We start from the raw sequence: 27,884 nt of genomic DNA on the forward strand, positions 1-27,884 counted from the left end.
GACAATTCGACTTTGTCAAAATTTAAACTTGTGTGTTTCAAAGGACATGAACAAGAAAATGAAGATAATCCACAGAAAGGGAGAATATATTTGTTAATTATTTATCTGCTAAGAAATATGTATCTAGAATACATAGAGAACACTTACTAATCAATAATAAAAGGGCAAATAACATGATTAAAAATAGGCAAAGGATTTGAATATCCATCTCCAAAGAAGATATAAAAATGGCCAATAAGCACATGCAAAGATGCTCAACATCATCTAGTCATTATGAAATGCACATCAAGAACACAATGAGATACGTACTTCACACTCATAGAGCTGGCTATAACCAAGAGATGGACAGTAACAAGTGTTAGCAAGTATATGGACAAATAAGAACCCTTATATACTGTACATAGGAATGTAAAACGGTTCAGCCCCTGTGCAAAACAGCTGTGCAATTCCTCAAAAAGTTAAATGGATTTACCATATGACCCAGCAATTCTATTTCTAGTTATATATCCAAAAGAAATGAAAACATACATCTACACAAAAACATGCACGGGAATATTAATAGCATTATTCATAATAACCAAAAGGCAGAAACAAGACAAATGTCCATCAACTAAAGAATTATAAACAAAGTAGGGTATATCCATATAATGGAAGATTATTTGGCAATAAAAATAATGAAGGATTGATACATACTACAACATGGATTAATCTTGAAAAGATATTGCTAAGTGTAAGAAGTCACAAATTATATGATTCTGTTTATATGAAATATCCAAAATAGACATACATAAAGAGATAGAAAGTAGGTTAGTGTTTGCTTAGGGCTAAGGGAATGGGAGGATTGGGGAGATGATAGCTGAAGGGTTTCTTTTAATAATGATGAAATGTCCTAAAATTGATTGCAGTGATGGTTACACGACTCTGTAAATGTGCTAATAAAAACACTGAAATTTATATTTTAAATTGATAAATTGTATGGTATGTGAATTATAGCTCAATAAAGCTAGTACCAAAAAGAAAAAGAAAAAAGAAAAGAAAGAAAAACCTGGTGTTAACAAAAAAAGTCCATTTGAGCAAAGGATGCACTTTTCCACTTCTCCTTCCAAAGGAATTTAATCATGAAAAACAGACTTGGGCTCAACTTTTAGAAACATATGTTAAAGAAAAAAAGACAAAAGTTGTACATAAAAGTTAATCACAATGAAATCACAGAACCGGTAAGGTAACAGGGTGATTATATTTGTATGTTATCTTAAGTGATGATGTACATACATAAATTTTTGATTATTTTTCACATATGTATTTCTTATAGAAGTAATACAGCATAGTATTTGTGAGTGCATGTTCCATAGCCAGATTGCCTGGATTCCAATTCCAGCCTTTCCACTTGCAAGTTGTATGACAATGGACAAGTTGCTTAAACTCTGTGCCTCAGTTTCCTTTACTGGTAAAATGGGGGAAAATTACAGGACCTATTTCATGGGCTTACTGTAATGTTAAAGTCGTTAATACATGCAAAGATTTGGAACAGTGCCTACTTACTATATGGTAAAATTCTCAATAAATCTTGGCCACTGTTATAGAAAAAAAGAAAAAAATAACATCGTCATTTAAAAGGTTTAGTGTACAAGCAAGCATTCAGACAGTGGCAGAGGACTTGGTTAGCATTATGTTTCTGCAAAGGTTTTAGTTCTCGCCTTCCCCAGTCACAACTACTTCTGGGGCCAGAATACCACTCCCATTTTTCAGTTCATCTGCAAATAGGGGAATAGGTCATGGTTTCTTATCCATATCTCAGGTCTTATATACAAGGAAAACTCTTAGATGATATCATATTTGAATACGAAAATTTAACTTTCAAGTTTGAAAAACATGAAGGAGCTTCGTTATTGGTTACGTAAGGGATTGAAATTCCTAAAAAACATTCCTGCTACAAAACACGAAAACATGGTGGGAAAAAATAAAATTAAAGCCTTTCCACTGCATGGCTGAGTAGGCAGGAAAGACAAGGAAATCCTCAGAGGCCAAAACCATTACTAGGGCAAATGTCCTGAGAGGGAAGCCAACTGAGAACAGTAGTTGCCCTCGGGCATCTGCCAATTCCCAGGTGACTTAAAACTTGGTTTTAGTGGTCATGCATTGGTGAAGATTCAAAGTCTAAAGCACTGGGAATCAGATCAGAGAAAATATAGAAGAATATCCATATAAACTGTGGGTAGGATAGAATTTTTTTAAACAGGATATAAGGAGCACAGAGCATACAGGAAAAGACTGATAATTTATGCAACCTTAAATTTAATTTTTTCTTTCATCAAAAGACATCATAAAAAATGAGACAAGCCACGAAGGAGGTGCAGACATTTGAAACACATATACGTGACAAATACTATTAAAGATATATAAAAGATTGTAAGTTAATTAAAAAAAAAGACAAACCACCGAAACCACCGAATAGAAAAATGAAAAAAAAAAAGGATAACACTAACGGGCATTTCACAGAAGAAACAGAAGTGACCAATAAGCATTTGAAGAGATCTTCCACTGCATCTGTAATGTGTGAAATGTACATTTCAAGGACAGTAAGATAATCTCTTATACTCACTAGTTAAGCATCAATTTAAAGAATCAACATTAGCAAAGACCTAGATGTACAACAATAGAATCACTATAGATTTGTTTTGGTTTTGGCCTTGGCTCTTAACCACACATTTCCTTTTCCTTAAAGCAACCATTTTGAAAGACCACCTAAAGTGTTTTAGTGCTAAAAGAAAACATACCAGGTAGAGTTTTACCCTGACTGAGCTGAAAAGTAAATGCAGTGACTTTACAGTCTAAATCGGAAAAAAAAAATCAGTTAGATGCTGCAAAAGAGATCACAGTAACTCTGACATTGCGTTAAAGACATGTATAATGTTAAATCCAACATTTGGAAGTGTTGCCTGAGTATCTACTACCAATTTAATGTCATTTTTGCACTGGCTTACACAGCATATAACAATGAATAGGTTCTAACTCAGAGAATCACATCCATAGATTCCACTGTCCTCAGGTGCTCAACTTTTAAGCTGTGCTTTGAAGGAACTGTGGGATGATTTTTACCCCCAGTAAAGCACAGTGGAATCCTAGGAGAAGATGAGAAATGGAAGGGAGGAATGAGAGGATGGAAGGAAAGAATAGGAATACTAAACAGGAATCCACAGATCAACAGAACTTTAAGTATCTTTGTCATTTATCAGCCCTCTCATTACTCACATATTTCTTCTTTGAACAAAATTCTGTTAAGACTCTCATCTTATGCCAGGCCCTACGTGGTGCTGGGAATACTGGCCTGGACCTCACGGGGCTCTTTGTTAAGGAACAAGAGGCAGTTACAATTCAGAGGGCTACTAAGTGTTATAAGATTGTTGAGCCCAGAATGCCATGAGCACACAAAGGAATGACACCTAGCACTAAACTGATAAAACAGATGATGTATAAAAAATGAAGACAAAAAATGTTTTATGATTTAACCTATGCCGAATACCTCCTGGGTCCCGCTTTCAGCATATAAGTTACAGATCACAACTCAGTGTTATACTAAGGTTGATGGGCTCTGACCTGCTTCCAGGGAGGGAGGGGAGCAATACAGAAGCGAGCTCCCTCATCTTTTCTTGGAGCAGACATTCGTGTGTGCTGCAAACGAAGTGGAATGATTCATTTCTGTAACTTTTGCAAACGTCGATGTTTATATGTTTATGTGCATGCACATAGTGCACAAATATAGACATATGAAGTATTGTACCTAAAATGGCTGGTCTTGAAAGTTCACTCTTCCACCTTTACAATCTCATGCTAGTCAATAAGCAATTATAAAGAAGCTCACACTGACAAGAAAAGGTAAAAACTGCAATGTGGAGCCACTCTTCCAGTGCTAAAGCTCTTTTTGGTGATCTGATCATGTGTCTTTTAAAATTTGAAGTCCATAATAATTCACAAAATTTTTGCTCAATGCCAGAACTATGGTAAACAGGCTTTTAAGATGTATCGGCATCATCTTTAAAACTCTACATTATCTGTTATGAAAATAAATGTCTTTGAGAATTAGCTTTTTTGGGGTCCTTCTGAAAGCACAGTTTTTTTAAAAAAAAAAAAAAGCCCTTCATCACACAATTTTGAATGTTCCAGATTATTCCTTACCAAAAGAAATTTGGGGAAAACGCATATAAATCAAAGGGCATTACTTTATTCATCCAAATCACCCTCATGCAGTAGCCACAGTGCAAATAGTGGGGGACAAGTTTGAACATGAGCTTAAAGACAAAATGACAGCTCCTAACCACTATAGCCACAGCCACCACTAGACAATTCTAAATATACTAGCTTGGCAACAGGTAAATATTAACATTAGCCTCTTTTTAAGTTTTTATTATAACATCAAGCCTTTGGAGAGCAGCTATCTAAAGCACAAGCTATAAAAATAGACAAGATGACCCACTAATGTCAGAACTCACAATATTCGTGTAGACATATGACTAAATGTCAGATCTCCTATTCTATGCCTATTTATCTCTTCTTGGATTCAGAAAATGTAATTTTGAAATACACAGCATTTGCAAAGGTAAATCCAATTAAAATTATGTACTTTAGTTTATAAGGCATGCAGAAAAACGTGTATCCGTTAGTGGTCCTTGGAATGTGTCAACTAAAGAAGCAAAACTGACCCTCTTGTTGTAAATCAACAAGTGAAAAATGGCAAATAAAAACAAGGTTCCTGCTTTTTGCTCTGTGACTAATCACATGATCTGGCTTGTAATTGCAAACTCAAAGACGTCCCTTTACATACACATATTACTTTTAAGTGTCATCAAAGAGTCTAAGGATACCATTTCAGTTTAAACAGAGGAAATATTTAAAATAATTTCCTATGTTTTTTCTTGTCGTCAGTCTGTATATTAAACAGCTAATGCTTTGACTTCACTATCAGTGACACGAGAATACAAATGGAAGCTTGATGAGCTGCAAACCCACAGTGCCCCTGAATGTGAAGAATACTCCTGGCTGACAGTAGCTGCTGATGCTAACCTGGCCAAAGTACATTTGAAAGGCCAGCCCAACCACTAACAGACAACTCAGGCACAAGATTATCCACAAGGTTATTCAAAAGTAATATTCCAGTAGCATCTTCAAGCTTTCTATTTTGCCTAGAAGCTTTATAAAGAGAGTCATCAGCAATTTATTAAAAATGAAGTCAGTATGTAATTGCATGTAATATATGAAATATGTATATAATATATATGTATATATACATACACATTTAAAGTATATATATAGCTTGATTTTAAAACTTGATTTCCAGTGAAGAAAATGTTTTCATGAAACTGTTTGGGGGGATTGGGAAATGATAATTAGATTTTTTAAGTTCAAACTTCCACTTCTTGTTAATTGAGCAAGCGATTACTTGAATATCAATAAATTAAACTAATAATGGTGACACTGGTATTTTTATTTTAAAGACATTATCTCTTTACACCCATAAATATACTTCAGATAAATCCTGATTCATTTCTTAAATAATATATGAATTAGAATCTGACTTTAATGTTAACTAATTTCCTAAGTAGCTGAGGTGGTCTCTATATCAAGGAAGTACAGTAAGGAAAGATTAAATAAAATTTTCTACTTATTCAGGCATAAGCAGTGTGAACAATTGTGTAAAGAATGCACCATTCTTAAATACACCAGCTTCTCCATGAGTTTATTTAAACTATAAGCTCACTAAGATAAAACTGGGCAAATGCTTTCTTTGTGCTGAAAAGATACAGTAACCTCTTTGTACTCTATGAAAGAAAAAGTTTTAAACAACATAACAAAATGATTTTATATTATATACTTTGTTTCCTGTATTCTTGTACCAAAAATTTCATAATAAAATATTTTTTAAAATAAACGTATTCAAATGCAAGTCATAGGTCAATACATGGGGCACGATCCCAGTCTGGTAAAATACCTAGATACACATGGATTCTTTATTGTTGCTCTCATGAGTTAGAAATAAGCTCCCTGAAGGCACAGATTTTTGTCTCTTTTGCTCATTGAAATATTCCAACAGTGTCTAGCACATAGGAGGTGATCAATCCATGTTTTTGAGTGGAACAACTATATCTACATCCACAGAAAAGTTCCAATGGCACTAACTCAAGCTGTTAGCAGTGCTTTCCTGCAGAGAGTAAGAACAGGCTAGGCACAAGGGTGATTTTCACCTATTAGTTTATGGACATGTGTATTGTTTACATGTTTTGCAAAGATCACATATAAATAATTTAATCTTAAAACGTAAGAAAATGAGGAAATAAAAGATACTTCCTTACCAATTAAAAAAGCCACACACAGAAAAAAACAAATATGTAACGCATTAGGCAAAAAAGAAATAAAGAGGAGAAACCAAGGAGAGAGAGATGAAAGGAGGGCCAAAAAGTACATGAGAAAATTGAGGTGCAGCAGGTGGGAAATGACAGGGAAGTGACCTCCACCCAAGAGCCTGGTGTCCCAGGTTGCTGGGCCTCTCTTTCTCTGGGAGGTGCTTAATTGAGAGCAAAGCTATGGAAAGTTTTTCCTTCCTCCCTCCTTCAGATTAAAAACCACTCAATGGAGACAGCAGGTTTTCCTTATACAGCAGCGGGAGCCGCCATTGTCTTAGGAAGCTCCCTAACAATCGTGGCCTAATGAATTCATTATTCAGAAACCCAACACATGTAAGTAAATTTTGAGAGGAACTGAATCACTCCATAAACAGAAATGCATACGTGGCAATTTACTGAATGTAAAAATAAGAATAAATAAATGTTTTTTCCCGCTTAAAGCATCAGCAAATCCGCAGCAGAGTTGGCCCAAGCTTATCTGTTCAGCTCTGCAATCTCCTTTTCTAAAAGACATCTCCTGCCATAGAAAAGGGGATTACACACTTGATTGACAAACGGTCTTGTCCAGCCTGGAAAGGTCTTTGCAGATTCCTGGTCAATGTGGTATCAAAACACGTGCCTCTCGTTTTCCCTGTTATCCTGCCTTAGCCCCACACACACTGGTATGCCGAATGTTGAATCACAACCACTAAGGCAAATGAGTTAGTGATTACATTTTGTTGTTTTTGTCTTCATTTGTGCTTTTGTTTTTCCTTGGGAGAACTCTTGTGGCTATTTCCTTTTTTGCCTCTTAAGCTTTTAGGAGAGTCTCTAGAAAATTCTCATGATAGGAATTATTTAACATACTATAATCCTTTAAAACTCATGAAAAAACTATAGATGAATAACCATCTAAAATGAGCACTGATGGGCCATACTGCATTATAGTAAATAATTCCCAAATACCTTTAATGCAAATATCTCACATGTGGGGAAACTCAATTTGTACAACCATAAAAAAGGAGGTTCGGACATTCCCTAAATTGAACTACAGAGTCAATGAAATCCCTAGCAAAATCCCAGTTAGTGTTTTATGCAGAAAATGACAACAAGCTAACCCTAAAATTAATATGGAAATGCAAGGGTCCCAGAATAGCCAAAAATAATTTTGAGAAAGAACAAAATTGGAAAATTCATACTTCCCAATTTTGAAATTTAGTACACAGCAACAATAATCCAGACAATGTGATATAGCTATAACAATAGATTTATAGAAAGGTCAGGGGTGGGGAGAATTGAGAGTCTAAAAATAAACACTTACATCTATGGTCAATTGATTTTAAACCAGGATACCAAGACATTTCAGTGAGGAAACAATATTCTTTTCAACAAATGGTTCTGGAAACACCTGGATATATTCTCATGCAAGAGAATGAAGTTGGACCCTAACTCACATCATACACAAAAATTGACAGCAAGTAGATCAAGAGCCTAAATGTAAGAGCTAAAATTACAAAACTCAGACAAAAATATAGGTTTGACTCTTTTGTGATCTCGAATTAGGCAATATTTTTTTATATATAACACCAAAAGCACAGGAGACAAGGGAAAAAAAAAAACAGACCAACAGGTACATGAAAAGATGCTCAACATCGCTAATCATCAGGGAAATACAAATCAAAACCACAGTATCACCTCACAACCTGTTAGACTGGCTACTCTTACCAAAAAGACAAGAAATAACAAGTTGTTGGTGAGGACATAGGGAAAAGAGAACCCTTGGCACTATTGATGGGAAAGTAAATTGGTGCAGCCAATATGGAAATAGTAGGAGATTCTTCAAAAATTTTAAAATAGAACTACCATATGAAACAGCAGTTCTCTTCTGGGTATTTCTCAGAAGAAAACAAAAGCACTAACTAGAAAAGATATATCTTCTCCACCATATCCATCTCAGCATAATTAAAATAGCCAAGATATGAAAACAACCTAAGTGTCCATCAATGGATGAATGGATAAAGAAGTTGCAAGATATGTATACACACACACACACACACACACACACACACACACAGACTATTATTCAGCCACAAAGAAAAGATTGAAATGTAGCCATTTGTCACAACGCGGATGGACCTTGAAGTTTTTATGCTAAGTGAAATATCAGATAAAGACAAATACCATATGATCTCACTTATGCGCGGAATCTAAAATGAACAAAAACAAGTTCATAGATAAAGAGAAAAGATAACAGATTATTGGTTTGGAGCCTGTTGGTGAAATGGATGAAGGGGGTCAAATGGTACAAACTTCCAGTTACAAAATAAAGGTCACAAGGATGTAACATACAGCATGGTTACTATAGTTAGCAATATCACATCGCATATTTAAAAGTTAAGAGAAAAGATCAGATTTTAAAAGTTCTCATCACACAAAAAAGAACTTTTTAAACTATGCTGATGAATGTTAAATAGACTTCTTGTAATCATTTTGCAATATATGCAAATATTAAATAATTACATTGTACACCTGAAATGTTATACTGTCAATTGTACCTCAATTAAAAAAATATTTGAAAACAAAGGCTTAAACAAAATAAAAAATAAGTAAAGACAACCCGCAAAATGGGATAAAATATTTGCAAATCAAATATCTGACAAGGACCTTGAATCCAGACTATATAAAAAAACTTTTACAATTAAACAGTAAAAAGAATAACCCTATTTAATAATGTGTAAAGAATCTGCATAGACATTTATCCAAAAAAAGTATACAAATAACCAATAAGCACATGAAGAGATTTTAGACATCACTAGTACTTCTGGGAAATGCAAGTCAAAACCACAATGAGCAACCACTTCATACCTACTTGGATGTCTGGAATCAAAAAGACAGAGATTTACAGATCCTGGAAAGGATATGGAGAAATTGGAATCCTCATACAATAATGGTAGGAATATAAGATGGTACAGCTGCTTTGGAAAATAGTCTTGGAGTTCCCCAATAGATTAAACATACAGTTTCTCTATAACCTGGCACTTCCACTCTCAGGTATATAAAGAGAAATGAAAACATATACCCACACAAAAACTTATGTAAGCATGTTTATAACAACATTACTCATAATAGCTAAAAGGTGGTAACAACTCAAATGTTCATCTTCTGAAGAATGGGTAATTACAATGTGGTCTACATCTCTACAATGCAGTAATATTCAGCCATATAAAAGAATGAAGTACTGACAAGTGCTACAATAGGAATGTAAGTTGAAAACGTTCAACTAAGTGAAAGAAGCCAGTCACGAGAGATCACATATTACATGACTCTATTTATCTGAAATATCCGGAATAGGCACATCTATAGAAAGTATATTATTTGCCACTAGGGGCTAGTGGGAAGGGCTGCTGGGAGGAAATGGGGAGTGAAAGCTAATGGGTAAGGCTAATGGGGTGCAGGGGATTCTTGTGGGGATGATGGGAATGTTCTAAACTTGTAATGATTGCACGACTCTGTGATTACACTAAAAACCACTGAAATGTATACTTTAAACGGGCTGATTGTATGATATTTGAATTATATCTCAATAAAGCTGTTTTTAAAATGAAAATGAGATCTTGTTTCTCCCATTTGCACTCTTGTTAACAAAACTCTTTTCTGCTCCCCCTTGTTAGGAGTGGCTCATCTTCCTTTCCATATTAATGCAAAAAAAATTATCTGAAAACAGAGCAGACATAATCTCCATAAAGTTTCTGGCTCATAAATTTCCAGAGACAAATACACAAATGTAAATTATAAGTGCTGCTAAAAAGTCTACTTTCCCAGCATTAGCAGGGCTAACAGTCGACTTAATTTCTTCATGGTAGAGGTGACAATATAATTAATAAATATTTCAAAGAAAGCCAGAAAGAAGACAACCTTCCTTTAAGACTAAATTTCAATATATTAAAATGTCACTATATTTGCTAATTCAGCTATTTCATAAGCCCCAAACTTTACTGTGAATGTAAAACAGTCTTTCTTTCCAATTTGCAATCAGACCTTAGTTTTCCATTGAAATATAATTTTTAAAGGAAACTATAATATATATTGAAAATTATAGGAAATAACTGAATAAAGATCTGTTTAACTGGAAAATAACAGTGATTGCTTAGCATTTCTACTGAAGAAGACTAATATGGAAAGTGATTCATCTGCAGCATGAATTTAAGCCATAAATGACTAAACTACAGATTTCTTATACACATAAAGAAAGATCATTTAACACTGAAGTTGTAGCTTCTCTCTTTGGACAGCTTTAAACATAGACATCTTCTTCATCCCCAGGCTGATTACATTGGTTCCAGACTGTGAGCAAAGGAACAGGAGTCAAAGTGACCTGTAAGCAAATCTGACAGCATAAACACTTGAACAACAAACCACAGAAATGATTTGTCTATTGGGAGCACTGCTTCCACTTTGTGCTTTCCTTCTTCCTCAAATAAATGTTGTTTTAGGGAAGAGTCATAGGTCATCCACGAGTCTTCATTGGTGAGACACAAACAACTGTCTCTTCTGACTGATCTCTATACTCACTGATCAAGGCCTAAATACCAACTATAAGGCAGAAGACTTCCAAATTTATGTCTTCAGCCTAGTAACTTCTTTAATGCCAGACTCCTATGTCCAAATGCCTCCTCGACATCTCTGCATGGACAGCTAATAAACACCTAAAAGTTAACAGGTCCAAACCAAACTTCAGATTTTCATTGAATTCCCCCACACACCCACTCCCCTTGCAGGCATCTCCATCTTCATTAATGACAATTCCTATTATCCACTTGCTTAAGTCAAAACTCTTAGGGTCATCCTTCACTCTTTTTCTCTCATACCACATGGTCAAACCATTAGCAAATCCTTTGGATTCTGCCTTCAAAATCTGACCACTGCTCGCCACATCCATTATTACTTCTCACGTTCAAGCCACCACCATTCATCCTAATAGCCTCTTAATTGGTGTTCCTCCTTTCGCCTTTGTCCTACATTTAGCCTATTCTCCATACAACATCGGGAAGGTTGTAAGTCACTCTTCTCAAAACCTTTCTATAGCTCCCCATCTGACTCAAGGTAAAAGCCAAAGTCCTTACCAAGCTCTGTATGATCCAGACCCATCACCTCTCTGGCTTCATTACAGACATGCGCACACACATGTAACATGCACACAGACATGCAAGCACACATGCACACGTGCTCACATATACTTGAATGCATTCACTGCTTCAATCACATTGGTTCCCTTCCTGTTCCTTGAACTTGTCAGTATTCTCTCATCTCAGGGCCTTGACATCGACTGCCCACTCTGCCTGGAACAATCCCCCACTCATATACCCCTGATGACTTCCTCACCTCCTTTAGGTCTTTGCTCAATGTCACCTTTCCAGAGCTGAATGTAACTAGAAGTCAGTCACACACTTACATCTGTCATACATGTACAATGAGGGGAAGGTTTGGGTGAAAAATAAATGGGAGGACATTCTGTTAGTGATACTGGTCTCTTGCCAGGAGCCAACTGCCTCTGGGACAAGACCTTGGCAGCAATAGAAAGGGATACTCACCCTGGTAGCAATCAGATAAGAGGTATCTCCTCTTATGGGGACTGACCTCTGCTTTTGCCCTGGGGCAGGCGAGGTACAGGATTTTTATAATGCCTTCAGAGGATGCTTGCCTGAGAAGTTAGTGTACAGGGACATTTGCTTTCAACCCTTGGGGGCAACTTCTAAGACTGAAGTGCTTCCTAGTGCCAAGCACTTACACGCATGCCTGAGAAACGCAATGAATAAATGCATCTTGATTTTCTGATTGATTTTGAATACATATTTGTTTGTTTTACACAAAAGTAAAATATCACGATTTCATATATTGTAAGACCTCCATTTACAAGAGAATCCATGTTTTACTGATAACTTATTTAACAGTTATCAATCCTCCAGAACACAACTAAGAACTAGAAATAAAGAAAATAAAAATCTTTCATGCCATCAAAATAGATATCACAGAGTCCATACGAAAGTTCATAAACATAACTAGTAGACTACCACAGACCTACTCATAGTCTTTTTACTCATATTTTGCAGACAATTGTAACAAGTTTGGTTGTATTATTTCCTACTTTATAACAGCACATCAAAAGGAGCGTATAGAATTAGACAGTAAATGCTGATTGGTAGAAACCACTAAAATAGCAGCAGCAAGAAATGACAGCTAACAAAGAGAGGAATATATAGAGATTAGAAAAACAGGCATTACAAATCAAGAGGCAGAACAATCTGTGTCCAACATAATGTAGCAACAAACATTTCTCCACAGTTTAGGAGACCTTGAAGCAACACTATATACAGCACATTAAAATAACTAATGCTATTACAAGGATAATCTTGAGTCATTAAGAAAAGATGCAATTATTCCCAGGTTTGAGAGTGAGGAAGGCCAATAATCTTTTTAATAGCTTTCAATCCAAAATGACTAGAGAATTGGGGGGGGGGAATCAAGCATTAAAAGTGCTCAACCTCAGTTATCCATAAAATCAGTTATGTGGAACAACTCTACACATAGTGCTACCCAGCAAATTACCCATGATAACTGAAGTACATTTTATGCCATACTGCAATGTATACTGAAGAATTAACTTTGCTGAGATTTATACATCTTGAGCTAAGCTCTGATAAAATAAAATTTGCAGTCAACAGTAGTTTTCACAACTACTTATCTGAGTTATCTGCAGTTACCTTAGGTAGATCAGTATAGTTTACATTCTTTTGTCCTGCAAGGAATGCAAAACATTTCTTCCTTTTTTTTCCTTGTTTTTCCATCATCAGGTAAAGACAGTGTGGAAAAAAACATTATTTAAGGGCATATTCAAAGTGTAATTTTATAGTAAATGTGGCTACTTCCATGCTAGACTTTCTGAGTTATCAAAATAACCCATATAAGTAGATTTAAGGAAAGAACTTCAGTACCAGTTGTTTAATGGATGCCACAGGTGAGAGTAACAAATAAGATTGTTTTCCCCCAGCTCCTGACCTATTGGTCAGCTCCCTCTGAATGTTCCACAGAAACCACATACCCAAAATTGAACCTAAAATTTTCTCTTCCTCTTCCATTTCCTGCCTTAATGATATCTCTCTCTGCCCAGTAGCCCTAATCAAAAAACTGGAATTAACCTAGTCTACTTCCATGTCTCCCAAGCCTCACACTTAGCCACCAAATCAAATCAATTTTACCCTCTCAATTTCTCACATATCCCTCCTTTACCTCATTTGGAAAACTGACTTTAATCCATGCCTTCACCCACTCTTGCCCTGCTTTCTACAAAAGCTTTTTAACTGGCCACTCTACTTCTGGTCCTCTTCCTCTCTGCTGCATACTCAACACACTGTGTTTGTCCTCTACACAACTACCAGAGCGATATTTGTAAAAAGCTAGAAGCCCCATCATGCATTGCTACTGCTGATCACCATGAGCATTGTGCACCGTACAACCCTAGCAAGGCCATCATTCACGGGGCCAGTTTGTGTGAATGGAGCCCCTAAGGGTTTGCACTGCACAACCTGCACAACCATATGCAGCAGCCTTGCTCTATTCTCCCACTTAAAACACTCCGATGGCTCCCCATTGCCTTACAAAGAAAGCCGTTTAATATGCTACTTACAAGGCTCTGCCTAATCCAGCTCCTGCCTACCTCTCCAAATTTCTCTCACTTGTACTCTCCGAAATTTACACTCTAACCATTAAAAAAAAAAAAACAGTTCACCAAACCTACTATGCTGTGGCCTTTCTCCTTGTTTTTGCACATCTTATTTTATTTGCCTAGAATATCTCTCTACCTATCCTTACCACAGTCTATCGCCATCTCAGTCCTCCTGGGAATTGGCATGCATACCTGAAGATTCAATTCAGGCATCACCCCTTCCATGAAGCCTTCCCTTAACTCCCTAAGTGGAGTCAATCCTTTCCTCTTCCTGCTGCTCCCCAACAGATCCTGCATGAGCACGTGTAATTAGCTTATCACACTGTAGCGTGTTTCTGGGAGTGAGCGGTCTCTAGTCATTATTGAAATGATCTTTCAGAAAGTTCTGTACCATAATGAAAAGCTTTGTAAACCTATTTTTAAATATATGAATATATATATGTGTGTATATATATATACATATATATATTTTAAATACGAGAAATTCTATTCTCAAGTTACTGTGTATGTTCTAACAGCATAGGTGAAAAACACTACCAGGACACTCTGTTGGTCCATACGGAGGTAGAAGTCGCTGCTAAAAACGCTGAAAGGCAGAAAAGCACTGCAAGCCTGCGTGATAACACGGCACAGCAACTAGTGTCCTTTAGGTGCTGTGATGTGTCCTAATGCCCAGAAAACGAGGGCCTGCCAATTTTTTTGGATTGGTGGATAGCCCTGAATAATGAAGAATAGCTGAACCACGTGTGGTGGCTCCCTCATTTGAGGAAAATTGTCACCAATTCATTTTTCGGATGCCAAAAACTTCTATTTCAAGGCTTAGCACCTGCTAAACCAAAACGACAATGGGAGTAGAGGAAGACATTAATTGCAGTGCCTCGCAGCCTTGTCTGAAAAGCTGTGGTTGAACTTAAGGTCCCAGAGTTGCACTCTGTTCTAGGGTTGCTCCCGCACCCCATTCTGCAAGGTCCCAAAAGAACTGATGTCCTCGGTGCTGCAAAGCCTGGAGACCCAACCCCAAAGCTTAGCACCTCCGGCTGGGTAAACGGAGTGCATCCCGGCTGGTAAGTGACCGAGCCCACGTTACATCACTCACACCCCTGACCCGAAGCACGACAATGGCACTAAAGGTTTGGTGAGTTGGCGTTTTCAGACAAACAAAAACTTCTGCCTTTGTAGCGAGGACCCCACGAGGCAGGAAGCTCATGGACCAAGCTGAAAAGATAGACTAGTAGGGTGAAAGCCCGAGTCGGCGGCAGCACCGCTTCTCTGCAAACTCCCCCTCCAACTGCAGTGCAGCCGTCTCAAAATCCCAGAGCTTTTACGGACTCCGTTCCCCCGCACGTATTTTTCAACCCCCGCCCCTTGCTTTTCCAACATTCGGGGAATATTACAAGGCAAGTGCACCCTCGGAGGCCGGCTTCTGGACTGCGGGAGGCGCAGTTGGAAGATACCGTCTATCCCCATCGCTCCGGTGACACACAGAAGCGGGTGAGGAGTGGAGAGGGGACCTGAACCAACCACAGCGGAGACATCCTCACCCTGCCACCCGCACTTTCTCACGGTGCGCCTGCGAGACCGAGCTGGGAGAGAGGTGCACCCTGCAGCGCGGCGGCGGCGCGCAGAGGAACAACGGGAGCTGGGAGCGCCACCGCAGTGGGGTCCGGTGTGCGTGTGCGGGGGGCCAGGGAAGACAAAGTGTGCACGCCGGCTGGGCGGGCTGGGGAGGGAGCTGGTGAGGAGTGGAGCGCGCGAGTGAGCTAGTCAGGAGCCGGGGCCGCCGGGCGGCGCGCGCAGGAGGGCACCTACCTGCGACGAAGACCGCTTGCAGGAGGCAGAGGTAGTTCTTGCCGTACCTCTCCGCAATCCTCAGGCGCTGCAGAGCCATGCCCATGTCCACCTGCAGAGGAATCGCTTGGGCAGTTGACACAAACGTGCAACGGTCCTGGTTCAGGGGCAGGCCCAGGGTCCTGCTGCCCACCACAGAGATCCGTGGCACGGGGGCCTGAAGCACGTGCTGCGGCACTAGCGTGGGCGAACCCAGGTAGGGCCGGGAGTCTTCCGCCGCCGTCCGCATGCGGGAGTCCGAACCCCGACCGCCACCCCAGCCGTCGGCCGGCGAACTCCGCCCCGCGTCCGCCCCTGCGCGTCCACGGACCGCCAGAAGGGTCCTGCAGCCCGCCCCGCTCAGCCCCGCTGCAGCCAGCTTGCCTGCTTGCCTGCTTGCCTGCTTGCCTGCTTGCCTGAGCCCGCTAGTGGGGTCAGGGACGCTGGAGCCCGGAGAACGTGGAGCGCCCGGAGCCTGGTAACTTGCTCAGAGTTTGGGGCCTCGGTGGAGTGCTTCTGGCCGCCGCCACCGCGAAGGCAACTCCTCTAGGGTGCGGATACACGCCCCCGCTTAGCTTCTAGGAGGATGAGAGGAGGCGGGGGATGTGGAGGAGGGGCTCAAGTAGCCAAAAGGGAGAACCCCTGTGGCGTCGCCCATTGTCAGGGAGGGAAGGCTGGGCTAGGCGAGCACACGTGGTGGGAGGAGCCGGCCCGGCCTCGCACTCCCATGGCAACTCTTGCAAGTCTTGGCGGTTCCTTAGCATCCCAGCTCTCACTGGCCAGGCAAAGATTCGCCGCGCGGGGGAGTTATTCAGTGCGGGCACAGGCAGGTGGCCTTCCAGGACTGCTGCTATCCCTGCTGGCGACAAGAGGAGACCAGCCCTGGACAGTCTAAAATGTTCTGTGCCGAAGCTGGAATACGACCACCCCACCCCCAATGCGAACACACACAGACACACACAGACACACACACACACACACACACACGCGCGCTCTCTCTCTCTCTCTCTCTCTCTCTCTCTCTCTCTCTCTCTTTCGTGCTCTCTCTCTCTCTCACTCACTTTCAGTCTCACTCTCACTCTCATACTCTCATTCTGGTCTCTTGGGGATGCTAAATTTTGTGCCCTCCAGATCCCTGATTCTCAATCTCCGGAGTCCTAGGAAGCCTCCTATATGGACACCCGGGCTGCCATCACTCACACGTCTTAGAAAGGGGCACAAGAAAACTGGAAGGCAAGGGGAGGTAACTCCTTAAAGAAGCCAAGTAGGAAACCAAAGGAGTTAGAGCTCTACACATTCCCCAAAGCCCTCAGGGATGGGGCAAGGGAAAGATGGGACTCCGCAGGTCTGGAAGGAAAGGAGTGAGCAGGGCCTGCGGGAGCATTGCCCAGGAAGCTGCAGCGGCTGAGAAGAGGCCAGGGAGTGTCAACATTAAAACTGTGCAAGTTTGAAACCGAGTCAGTACCACAAGGATTTGCCCAGTTTTACTCCAGTGCTAGAAGTCTTTATGGAAATTTCAAGTGCCACTTCTTTCTTTAATCCTATCCTTTTCAGAATGCTCTGTCAGGAGAGTGGTCTGATGTTATATAGGCCAATCATTCCAAGTGGATATTTTAAAACACTCTATGGGGAATCACTTATTTATACCTGAGGAGAATGGGCCTGAACAAAGTACAAAAGGCAAGAATGAGTAGGGAAGGAACTCAATCTCTCTCTGTCTCTCTCTCTCTCTCCCTCTCTCTCCTCCTCCCCCTCCCTCCCTCCCTTTCTTCCTCTCACCAGTTTAAGCTCTGTCTGAATGTGTCAAGTCAAAAGGCAGAATATTTGCCAGCCCCTCGCTTGAATATGTGTAGAGGGGAGAGGAGCAACCGCTTTCAAGTGTCCGCTCTCTTGTGGACAAGATGACGTTAAGAATTCCACTGATGCTATGGTCATTGTTCTTTTACAACAATTTAAGTTAAAAATAAATAAGAATAGCGGTCTATAAAAGTACTAGATGACTATATCAGAGGATATTTTTATAATCATGGGATGGAGAAGGATTTACTTAGCATAATAAGAAAGTATGCAGTTGATCCATATGTGGAAAGACGCCCTGCTATATTGTCAAGTGAAAAAAAGGAAGATGAAAAACAGTATGTATAGTTTGATCCCACTTTTTAAAATCCTATACATATGTATATGTATAGAAAATGGTAGGGAAGGATATAAAATGCTAACAGTGCTGGTGTCTGGAGAGTGAAATTAGCAATTAAGATAAATCAATGGAGAAAGAATATTATTTTCAACAAACGGTGCTAGGACAACTGGATATCTATGCACGAAAGAATGAAATTGGACCTGTACCTTACATCATATACAAAAATTATTCAAAATAGATCAATGACCTAAATGCAAGAGCTAAAATTACAAAACTATCAGAAGAACACAAAGGCATAAATCTCCATGATCTTGCATTGGGCAATGGTTTCTTAGATATCACACCAAAGGCAGAGGCAACAAAAGATAAGTTAGATTTCATTTGTTAAAAAATTCATGTGCACCAAAATACACTATCAGAAAAATGAGAAGATAACTCACAGAATGGGATAAAAATGTTTGGAAATCATATATCTGACAAGAGTCTACTCCAGAATGTATAAAGAACTCTTACAACTCTAAGATAAAAAGACAAATAAATGGACTTTAAAAATGGGAAAAGAACTTAAACAGACATGTCTCCAAAGAAGATGTACAATGGTCAAGAAATAAATGGCTCAACATCGTTAGCCATCGAGTAACTGCAAGTCAAAACCACAATGCAATACCACTTCACACACGCTAGAATAGTTATAATAAAAAAAGACAGACAATAACAAATGTTGGCAAGAATGTAACAAAAATAGAACCCTCATTCATTGATGTGAGTGTAAGATATTGCAGTGACCATGGGAAAAAGTTTGGCGGTTCCTTAAGAAAAGTTCAGTATAGAGTTATTATAGCAATTCCACTCCAGGTATCTACCCAAGAGGAATGAAAATGTGTCCACACAGAGACTGGTACACAAATGTTCATAGCAACATTATTCATAATAGCCAAAAGGTTGAAACAACTTAAATATCTAACAACAGATGAATGGAGATGAATTATTATTTGGCTTTAATAAGGAATGAAATTCTGATACATGCTACAACCAGGATGAAACTTGAAAATAATGTACTTTAGGGAAAGGTACCAGTCACAAAAGACCATACATGTTATAATGCCATTTATATGAACTGTCCAGAATAGGCAATATAGAGATAGAATAGTAGTTGCCAGGGAATGGGAAAAATTAAGGGATCGGAGGTAACAGCTAAGTGGACTAGAGTTCTTTTTTTTAGGGTATTGAAATGTTCTAAAATTGAACATGCTGATGGATGCTCAATTCTGTGATTATACTAAAAGGTATTGAATTGTACAGTTTAAATGAGTAAAATGCATGATATTTCAATAAAACTTTAAAATATCCTTAACATGTACAGCCACTATAGAAAGCAGTCTGGAAGTTCCTCAAAAAATTAGAAATGGATCTACCTTTTGACCCAGCAATTGCACGTCTAGGTATTCATCCAAAGAAAATCAAAACAATAATTTGTAAAGCCCTATGCATCCCTATGTTCATGACAGCACCATTCGCAATGGCCAAGATATGGAAGCATCCCAAATGCCCATCAACAGAGGATTGGATAAAGAAATTATGGTTCATGTATACAAAGGAATATTATTCAGCCATAGAAAATGAAATCCTATCATTTGCAACCACATGGATGGACCCAGAGGTTATTGTGCTGAGTGAAATAAGTCAGACGGAGAAAGATAAATACCATGTGATTTCACTTATATGTGGAATCTAAGGAACAAAAAGAACAAACTAATCAAAAACAAACTCCAAATATAGAGGACAATCTGGCGATGGCCAGAGGGAAGGGAAGTGGAGAGGCTGGGAGAAAGTGGTAAAGGGTAAAAAAAGTACAAATGGGTAGTCAATAGATGGCCACAGGGATGGGGAGCACCGCATAGGGAAATAGGGAACATAGTCAGCAGTAAGATAATAGTTATATGTAGACCCAGAGGGGAGATAGACTAATCAGGGGGATCATTTCATAAACTATATAAACGTCTAACCAATGTACTGTATATTTGAAACTAATAATAAAATAAAATGCAAAAAATGTTTTAAAAATCCTTAACATATAAATAATATTTATAATTAATAAGAAAATTCAATGAAAATGGTCAAAAGATAGGAACAGATAACTTTCGGGAGAAAAAAATAATCTAATATATACATATACGTACATATGTATACATGTAATTCAATCATTATAAAATAAACCAAAGAATCCCAGGATATAATTTTTCACTCATCAAATTGGCAAAGATTTTTAAAATACTCAGCATTGGTTAATGTGGTGAGCCAAGCACATTTGTGTACTGCAGGAGTATAGGTTGGTACAACCATTCTGGAAAGCAATTTGGTAATCAGTATGAGAAGCTTAAACTGTACATCTCTTTTGACTCAAGACAACTCCTTCAAGGAATTTCCCCTACAGAAAAAATCAGAGATTTGGGCAAAGTTTTATATACAAGGATGTTCTCTACAGCATTATTTATTATAGTCCCAAATAGCAAGCAACCTGCCTTTCAAACAAGATTAATAAATATTATATAGTACATCTATGAAATGGATTATAAAGCAATTATTAAAAATGATATTGTAATGATGGAACTGTTCTGTATCTTGATTATATCAATGTCAGTATACTGGTTATGATATTGTACTATAGTTATGCAAGATATTGCCATTGGGGGAAACTGGATAAAGGTGTGTGAGATCTCTCTGTATCATTTCTTACAACTATTTATAAATCTATAATTATCTTAAAATAAAAAGTCCAATTTTAAAAATTGGATTCTTGGAGAATCTTTAAGAACACAAGAAAGCATTTGTGATCTTTTGTTAATTGGATCATCTGTATGCAAGATAAATATGCAGTATAATCTCGACTACCTGCCATCTATGAGCTCTGAAAAAAATATTGGAAAAAATATTGAGTGGATAGATGGTTAGATAGATGATAGATAGATAGATAGATAGATAGATAGATAGATAGATGATAGATAGATAGATAGATAGATATAGATGATGAGAGAGAGAGAGAGATGATAGATAGAGATAGATCGACAGACAAATTGATAGGAGAGACTGGGCTGCTTCTGTGTCATCCATAGGATGGTTAATCACACAGTCATTCAAAATTATTACCTCTTCTGTCTGTGAAGCTTTGCCACATTCTCTGAGCCAGGTATCCTCTCTCATGTCCCTTTCTCTTATCTCCTTCATACTGATTCTCATCATGTGTTCTAATTGCTCGCAGGTCAATGTTTTAGATAGGTTCTGAGGTCCTTAAGGATAGGAGCATTGCCTTAATAAGTGCTGTCTTCCAGGGCCTGGCATATAGTAGGCACTCGAAATGTACGTTAACCAAATGGGTGAATAAAGTAATAATGGATCGACAACAGTCTTTTAATTTTACTGTGGACACTTATTTGAAAGAAAACTAAATGAAGTCATGGTTTCCCAGGGCTGAAGAAAATGCAGAGCTATGACTCAATATTCCCCAATTTGTACAGTACATTGAAATTCATTTATACCAAGTTGCTCTATAGTGCAGTCTTCAGAGCCCTTGCCACAGGCCTTACCATGGAAACTAACATCTTCAGAAATAAGGTCCTTTGGGATTTTACTAATGTTCTTTGATGAAGTCTAAGGATGAACTAGCCTTATAACAAATTCCTCTCTCTAGAACAGTGATATAAGGTTTCATCTCATTTGCCTGTATCCATAAATCTTATCTCCCCTAGGTAGAGCAGAGGGAATTTGAGTAATATGGAATATTATTTTGTTGTAGTAAATTAGGTATAGGTTTTGAGAAATTACAATTTCTGAAATGCCAGTAGTGGAAGGTGACAACAAAAATAAAGGTATCTTTATTTAGTACTTATTACACTTGATTTTGAGAGGTTCTGCAGGATTCGGGATGTTTATTGACATACAAGAGGATTACCAAACAAAAACTCATTTGTAAAATAGGAATAATAGCAACCTCACAATTTGTATAGATTAAATATGATTAGATTATAGAAAGGGCTGTATTGAGTTTCACACCATGCTAGCTTGTTTCCATATATGTAGGGGGTATCTGTTTTTGCCTGCCCAGAATACTGTAGTTCAGTATTCCTGTGGAAAATCTTCCCTGCCCCACTCTAAATCCATGTGGTGCAGACAAGATACCAGTAATCCACTCCCCACCCAACTCCCACCCCTCAACCAACACACACCCACACTCCAGGGTGGGAAGATGACCCAGGTATAGTAAATTAGTGTATTCTGTTCCCTTGGCCACTGTGATAGGTTTAAACTAATGAATACACCATCCCAAGGCTTTCAGAAACCAGTAAAAGAAACTGGTTCCCTTCTCTGAGATCGTTATTTATGAGGGAGGTAAACCGGAGCTGCAAATAGAGCCTGCCTGAGAATAAAATCAATGCAGTGAAAATGATTATTTGAACATCTGGATCCAGCCATACCTGAAGAAATATCCATCCCCTGGATGTTTCAGTTACATAGATCAATAAATTTCCTCCTATGCTTAAACCAGTTTGCTGTTGAGGTTCTATCATTTACAGCCAAAAGAATCTCAACTAATGCATTATGATTACTGCAACATTTAACTGTGTATTGGCATTATGGAAACTTCGAGATGAATATATAAACCTAGAAAAGCATATTAAATACTAGGGAGCCTCTGGGACACACTGGACTGAGTAAGAACAAAGAAATTAATGAATTAATTAATGTGACACCAGACCGTGACATTCACTTAAAGTTTACCCCTTCTCAGGACATTCCACAGGAAACTTATTTCATTTGTTACCACTTTTTAAGATTTCCATTTGTTGCCATCTTAACGGGCACAACGCTTCTTTCCAAGGAAAACATTGTTTCAAAGGCAAATATTTTAATTTCTGTTGTTTATTAGAGGAAGTGACTGTTACAAAGTTTGCTCTATTCTGAAAGCCTTTCTTTTTTTTCAGCTTTGAGGTATTCTAGTATTCTATTATACCATGCTTTTTCTTTTGGTAACAGCTTTATTGAGATATAACTCACATATAATACAGTTCTCCCACTTAAAGTATACAATTCAATGGTTTTTAGTATAGTCAGAGATGTGCAAACTGTGCAATAATCTAATTTTAGAACATTTCATCACTGTCACCTCCCAAGCACCCCATCACCACCAGCCCTAGCCAATGACTAATCGACCTTCTGTCTCTATGAATTTTCCTATTCTGAATATTATATAAGTGGAATCATACAATATGTGGCCTTTTGTGTCTGACTTCTTTCACTTAGAATAATGTTTTCAAGGTTTATCCATGTTGTAGCATGTGTCAGTACTTCATTTCTTTTTTATGGCTAAATAACATTTCATTGTATGGATATGCCGAATTTTATCTACCTCTCAGTTGAGGGAAACTATGCTTTTTTAATACATAAATATTGAAACCTTGATATTTTTGAACCAAAAAAAAATTTGTTCTCTTTAGAACACTGTTATTTTAAAAGTCAGATCTTGAGATGTGAGAAGTATACCCTACATTAAAATTTCAAACCCGAGATACACACATTTTCAAAGTGTTCTGAGGACCTCCCTATGTCTAAAACCCTTCCTAGGTCTCTTACTGTTGTTGAAATGACTGATTCTGGGTTACTTGTGAGATTGAGCATCTTTTTCTGTTTCCTAGTCATTTAGCTGTTCTCTCAAAGTCTATTCGTAACCTTGGTCTGTTTCCAGGAGTCTCTGGTGAAATAACCTTAGGATGGGGTATGAGTATCAAAATAAAAAGGCTTGGTTGGGGGTGGGGGAGAACAGATTTCAATTTTTAATAAAATACTGATATTTTGGTTGACTAGCAATACCCTTGCAGATGGAGGAGAATTCCACCACCTCTACCAAGCCATGGAGCCCGAGGCCTGGGATGGCAATTAAGATCTAGACAGTCTGTAGCATTGAGCTGGATCTCAACAACCAGTTCTGTCTCTGTTTCTAGCTGTTTCTATTGCAGACCCCTCTGGGCCACTGTGAATTTTAGGATGAAAAAAAGGACAGTCTTTTCCACACCTGATTCCCAATGTTTAACCAAAGCTATTCCATGCAAAAATTAGCCTGAGTAGTTTATCATTGCAGATGGAATGCACTATTTATTGCTTTTCTGTTCTAAGGCCACACGATTTTTGTTTTTTATTTTATAAATCCACAAAGATGAGGGGAATGGGAAGGGGCCTCTGAAAGAAGAGATTTCAACACAATTTGGAAAGTTGAAAGTGAATAAAGGCATGATTAAATGTTACAGCTGTAGCTTAGGTGGGGTGGGGGGGGACTCACAGAAAAATATGGATCGCAGGGAGCTGATTTGCTTGGAAGAACCCTGGAAAGTCTTGGAGTTTGGAGTCTTGGAGATACCATGTACTGTAAAAGGCAAGAGAGGGACTTGGGTGAAAAACACAAAGATTCATTAAAAGACTCTGTGTGGGAAAACGTTCTACTGCCTCCCCAGCTCTGCCTCTTATACCTTCTACTCCATTCACGTAGAGCACTCCTTAGTCTTGCACAAGAGCGGAGACTTCTCTGGAGAACTTGAAAGGCCTTACAATATTCCAAATTCTGCTATTTAGGGGGCTCCATCATATAATTCTACTCCTCGTCTTTCTCACACTAAAGCAAAGGCTTTTCCTTTGTCAGCTCCACCTACAAACTCGTCAATCAGCTGTTCTGGGCCTTATTTTTAAATATGAACAGGCTGGCAATGATTAGTAAATGTTTGAGGTAAATGACTCTGATGGTACTTTTATATATCAGTTTGCCTGGACTATAGTTATCCAGTAAAACAGTAATGTAGGTGTTGCTTTGGAGTATTTCGTAGGAGTTGTTAACATCTGCAGTAAGTTGACTTTAAGCCAATTGTCCTTGAAAACCTGGATGACCACATACAATCCTTTGAAAGGCCTTAACAGCAAAACAGAAAATCCCTCAAACCATTAACACTTGAGTTTGCACCCTGCGGACCTACCCTGTTGATTTCAAACCCACCTAGACACTGCCACGATTGAGACTGCTTAAGCCAGTTCCTTGGAATAAATGTCTCTGTGTCTGTCTATCTCTTTATATATAGAAAGATAGATACATATATGTATGTGTACACATACACATTCTGCTGGTTGTGTTCCTCTGGTAGAACCCTGCTGACTGATATAAGTCAGCAGATGCAAAGAGAGACCAAGATAAACAGTGAAACTGATCTGCTCCACCCACCTCACCAAACTCATTGCATACCAGTCTGCCTCCTGATGCACACACACACACTAGCCACACTAGCTTTCTCGCTGTTCCTATGGCACAGCATGCTCATGCTCCTCTCAGAGCCCATGACCTCTGGGGCTGCCTCCCACAGTAGTGGTTCATTTGGCCTTCAGAGACACCTTTCCAGACTTTTCTATTTAAAACATACCCATGCTCCATTTACCACACTGATTTTTTTTCTCATTTATAGCAAAGATGACTTCCTTAAATTAAGTATTTGCACACTTAGTTTCTTGTCTTACTGCCTCCACTAGCATGGAAGCTCCAGGACAGGGCCTTTTTCTGTCTTGTTCACAATTGGATCACCATCTCCTAAAACAATGTCTTGTCCTTTATTTGAAGATTTAATATATGAATGGATTACAGGTAGGAGAAAAATATCCGTGGAAGTAACAGACATAATTCAGAGAACAGAGAACTTTAAAACAATGCTAACTGTTTATACGCTGAAAAATTCAAGTGATTATAATCCATAAACAATAATGAAATACTATGAAAAGGAAATAATCAGAGAACAAGAAAGGGAGCTCTTAGAGCTAAAAATAATTAGTAAAATTTTACAAATTCCACGGCAGCGCCAATTTTAAGCTACCAATTCGATGTCACTGAATGCTAAGTTGGGAAGAGAGGTGTGGAATCACAGGCTGGTTTGAGCCAGTTCTAGTATACTACTGACAGGTGCAGGTAGGCTGATGTGTCAGAAGCTGTGATGTATCATTCAGATCCCCCTTCAGAAATGAAGTATTTATTTTCCCATCTGTTGAAAATGCTGCCAGATAAAAGTCTTCAGCTGTCAGCTCTCTGCAAAGATTGCCTCAACTGAAAAGACCCACCTAACCCAAGGTCACTGCACTAACCAAAGGCAACCCATATCCAATGACCGAGCAACACGGGATATCAAGGTCCAGCTTCCTTGTCCCAGGTAGAGCCCACTCTGATGAATTATCCCATCTTCAGAACTTCCTGTTGGTTTGGATGAGGCTTCTGTTGAGGATTCTTTACAGTTTGACTTCTTCTTCTGCCCAATCCATCTTCCTTCTCTTCCCTATTCTACTGCAAGTGTTAATCTCAGTAGCATGCCTCAGTAAAGCTCCTGTATCTATTTTCTTTCGGAATTCATGAATTGAAGTCATCAGATGATAGTGAGGAAGAGGAGAAGGAGGAATGAATGTAGGAACTTTGAGGAAATAAAGGAGGGATGAAACAGTCATCTTAGGAAAACTGGGTTTCTAGGAAAGTATAGTAGGATTATCTGACGGTGTTGAGTGAGAGAAAAGAAACATAGACAATTAATTCTAGAGGCCCAGTATCCCACAGGCGCCCAAGAAAGAAAGAACAAAAAAAGTGTAACTTTATATAATGATGGGTAGTAACTAGACTTCTGGTGATGATCATTTTGCGATGTATACAAATGTTGAATCACGATGTTATACATTTGAAACTAATATAATGTTATATGTCAATTATACTTGAATAAAAAAAAACAGAGAAAATGTGGAGGGGCATTTCAAAGAAATAATATAATGAAATTTTTTTCTAGAACCAAAGAACATGAGTATTTGTATTCAAAGTGTCTATCGAATGCAAAATGAGGTAAAGTACAAAAAATTAAAAAGGAAGTACACTGAAACTCACCCTTATGAATTTTTAAGAACACCAGGGATAGGAAAAGAACCTAAATATCTAGAGGGGAAAATAAATAAATCTCTTATAAAAGCGTAAGAATCAAAATGGCATTGAACTTCTCCATAGCAATACTAGATTCTACAAACTAATGGAAAAATGCTTTCGAAATTATAAGGAGAATATTTTTCAACTTAGAATTCTTTGCTGAGCCAAAATCACAAACAAATATGAAGGTAGGCTAAATATTTTGAGACATACAAATAATATTTTAAAAGCTTATCACCCATAAACCTTTCTTAGGAAGTTACTAGGGAATATATTCCCCCCAAAATGAAGTAAATCGAGAAAGAGGAAGACAAGGAATCTAGGATATAGTGATGGAACCCAGGAGCACAAAGGACATTCTAGAGAGGTGTGTGGCAAGCCTGGAGAACAACATCTTAGATGGGAGAAGAACAGAGGGCTCTGAGACGGAGCTACTCCCAGCTCTTTCTACCTCTTTCTAACCAAGTTCAGTAAACCTTCCCTGGGGCCTTTTTTTTTTTGCATATCAGAGTCTTCTGGTCAAAATGGAAGAGTAGATAAATACTGTGCTTGCATTCTCTTATGATTACATCAAAATTATAAATTAAACTACAGAACAACCATCGTTGAGAATTGTCTGAAGTCTAGCTGAACAGAAGTCCCACAACTAAGGATATACGGAAGAAGCCATGACGAGACGGTATTGAGGGGCAGAGACATGGAATGGGCCCATATATATGTGTGGTGTTTAAAAATAGAGAGGCATATATTGGCTGTGGAGGACTCCCTGAGGAGTGAAGTGTTCCTACTCCACACTAGGCTTTCCAGTCCAGGATTCCAGTGCCAGGAAGAGAAGTCCTC

The 27,884-nt window shown here is 38.6% G+C and overlaps 1 protein-coding gene across 1 annotated transcript in view; it reads right to left on the bottom strand.

Moving 5' to 3' along the window:
- MCF2 (MCF.2 cell line derived transforming sequence) overlaps window positions 1–15,998 on the bottom strand; it is an 83,587-nt gene extending 67,589 nt beyond the window's left edge. The window contains exon 1 of the mRNA XM_016131164.2: window positions 15,910–15,998. Coding sequence (XP_015986650.2) covers window positions 15,910–15,994 — 85 coding nt within the window. The 5' untranslated portion in view covers window positions 15,995–15,998. The remainder of the gene's footprint in view (window positions 1–15,909) is intronic.
- Window positions 15,999–27,884: the final 11,886 nt, after the last annotated feature.

The sequence above is a fragment of the Rousettus aegyptiacus genome, unplaced genomic scaffold, assembly GCF_014176215.1.
Source record: "Rousettus aegyptiacus isolate mRouAeg1 unplaced genomic scaffold, mRouAeg1.p scaffold_m13_p_9, whole genome shotgun sequence".
In the NCBI taxonomy this organism is placed as follows: Eukaryota; Metazoa; Chordata; class Mammalia; order Chiroptera; family Pteropodidae; genus Rousettus; species Rousettus aegyptiacus.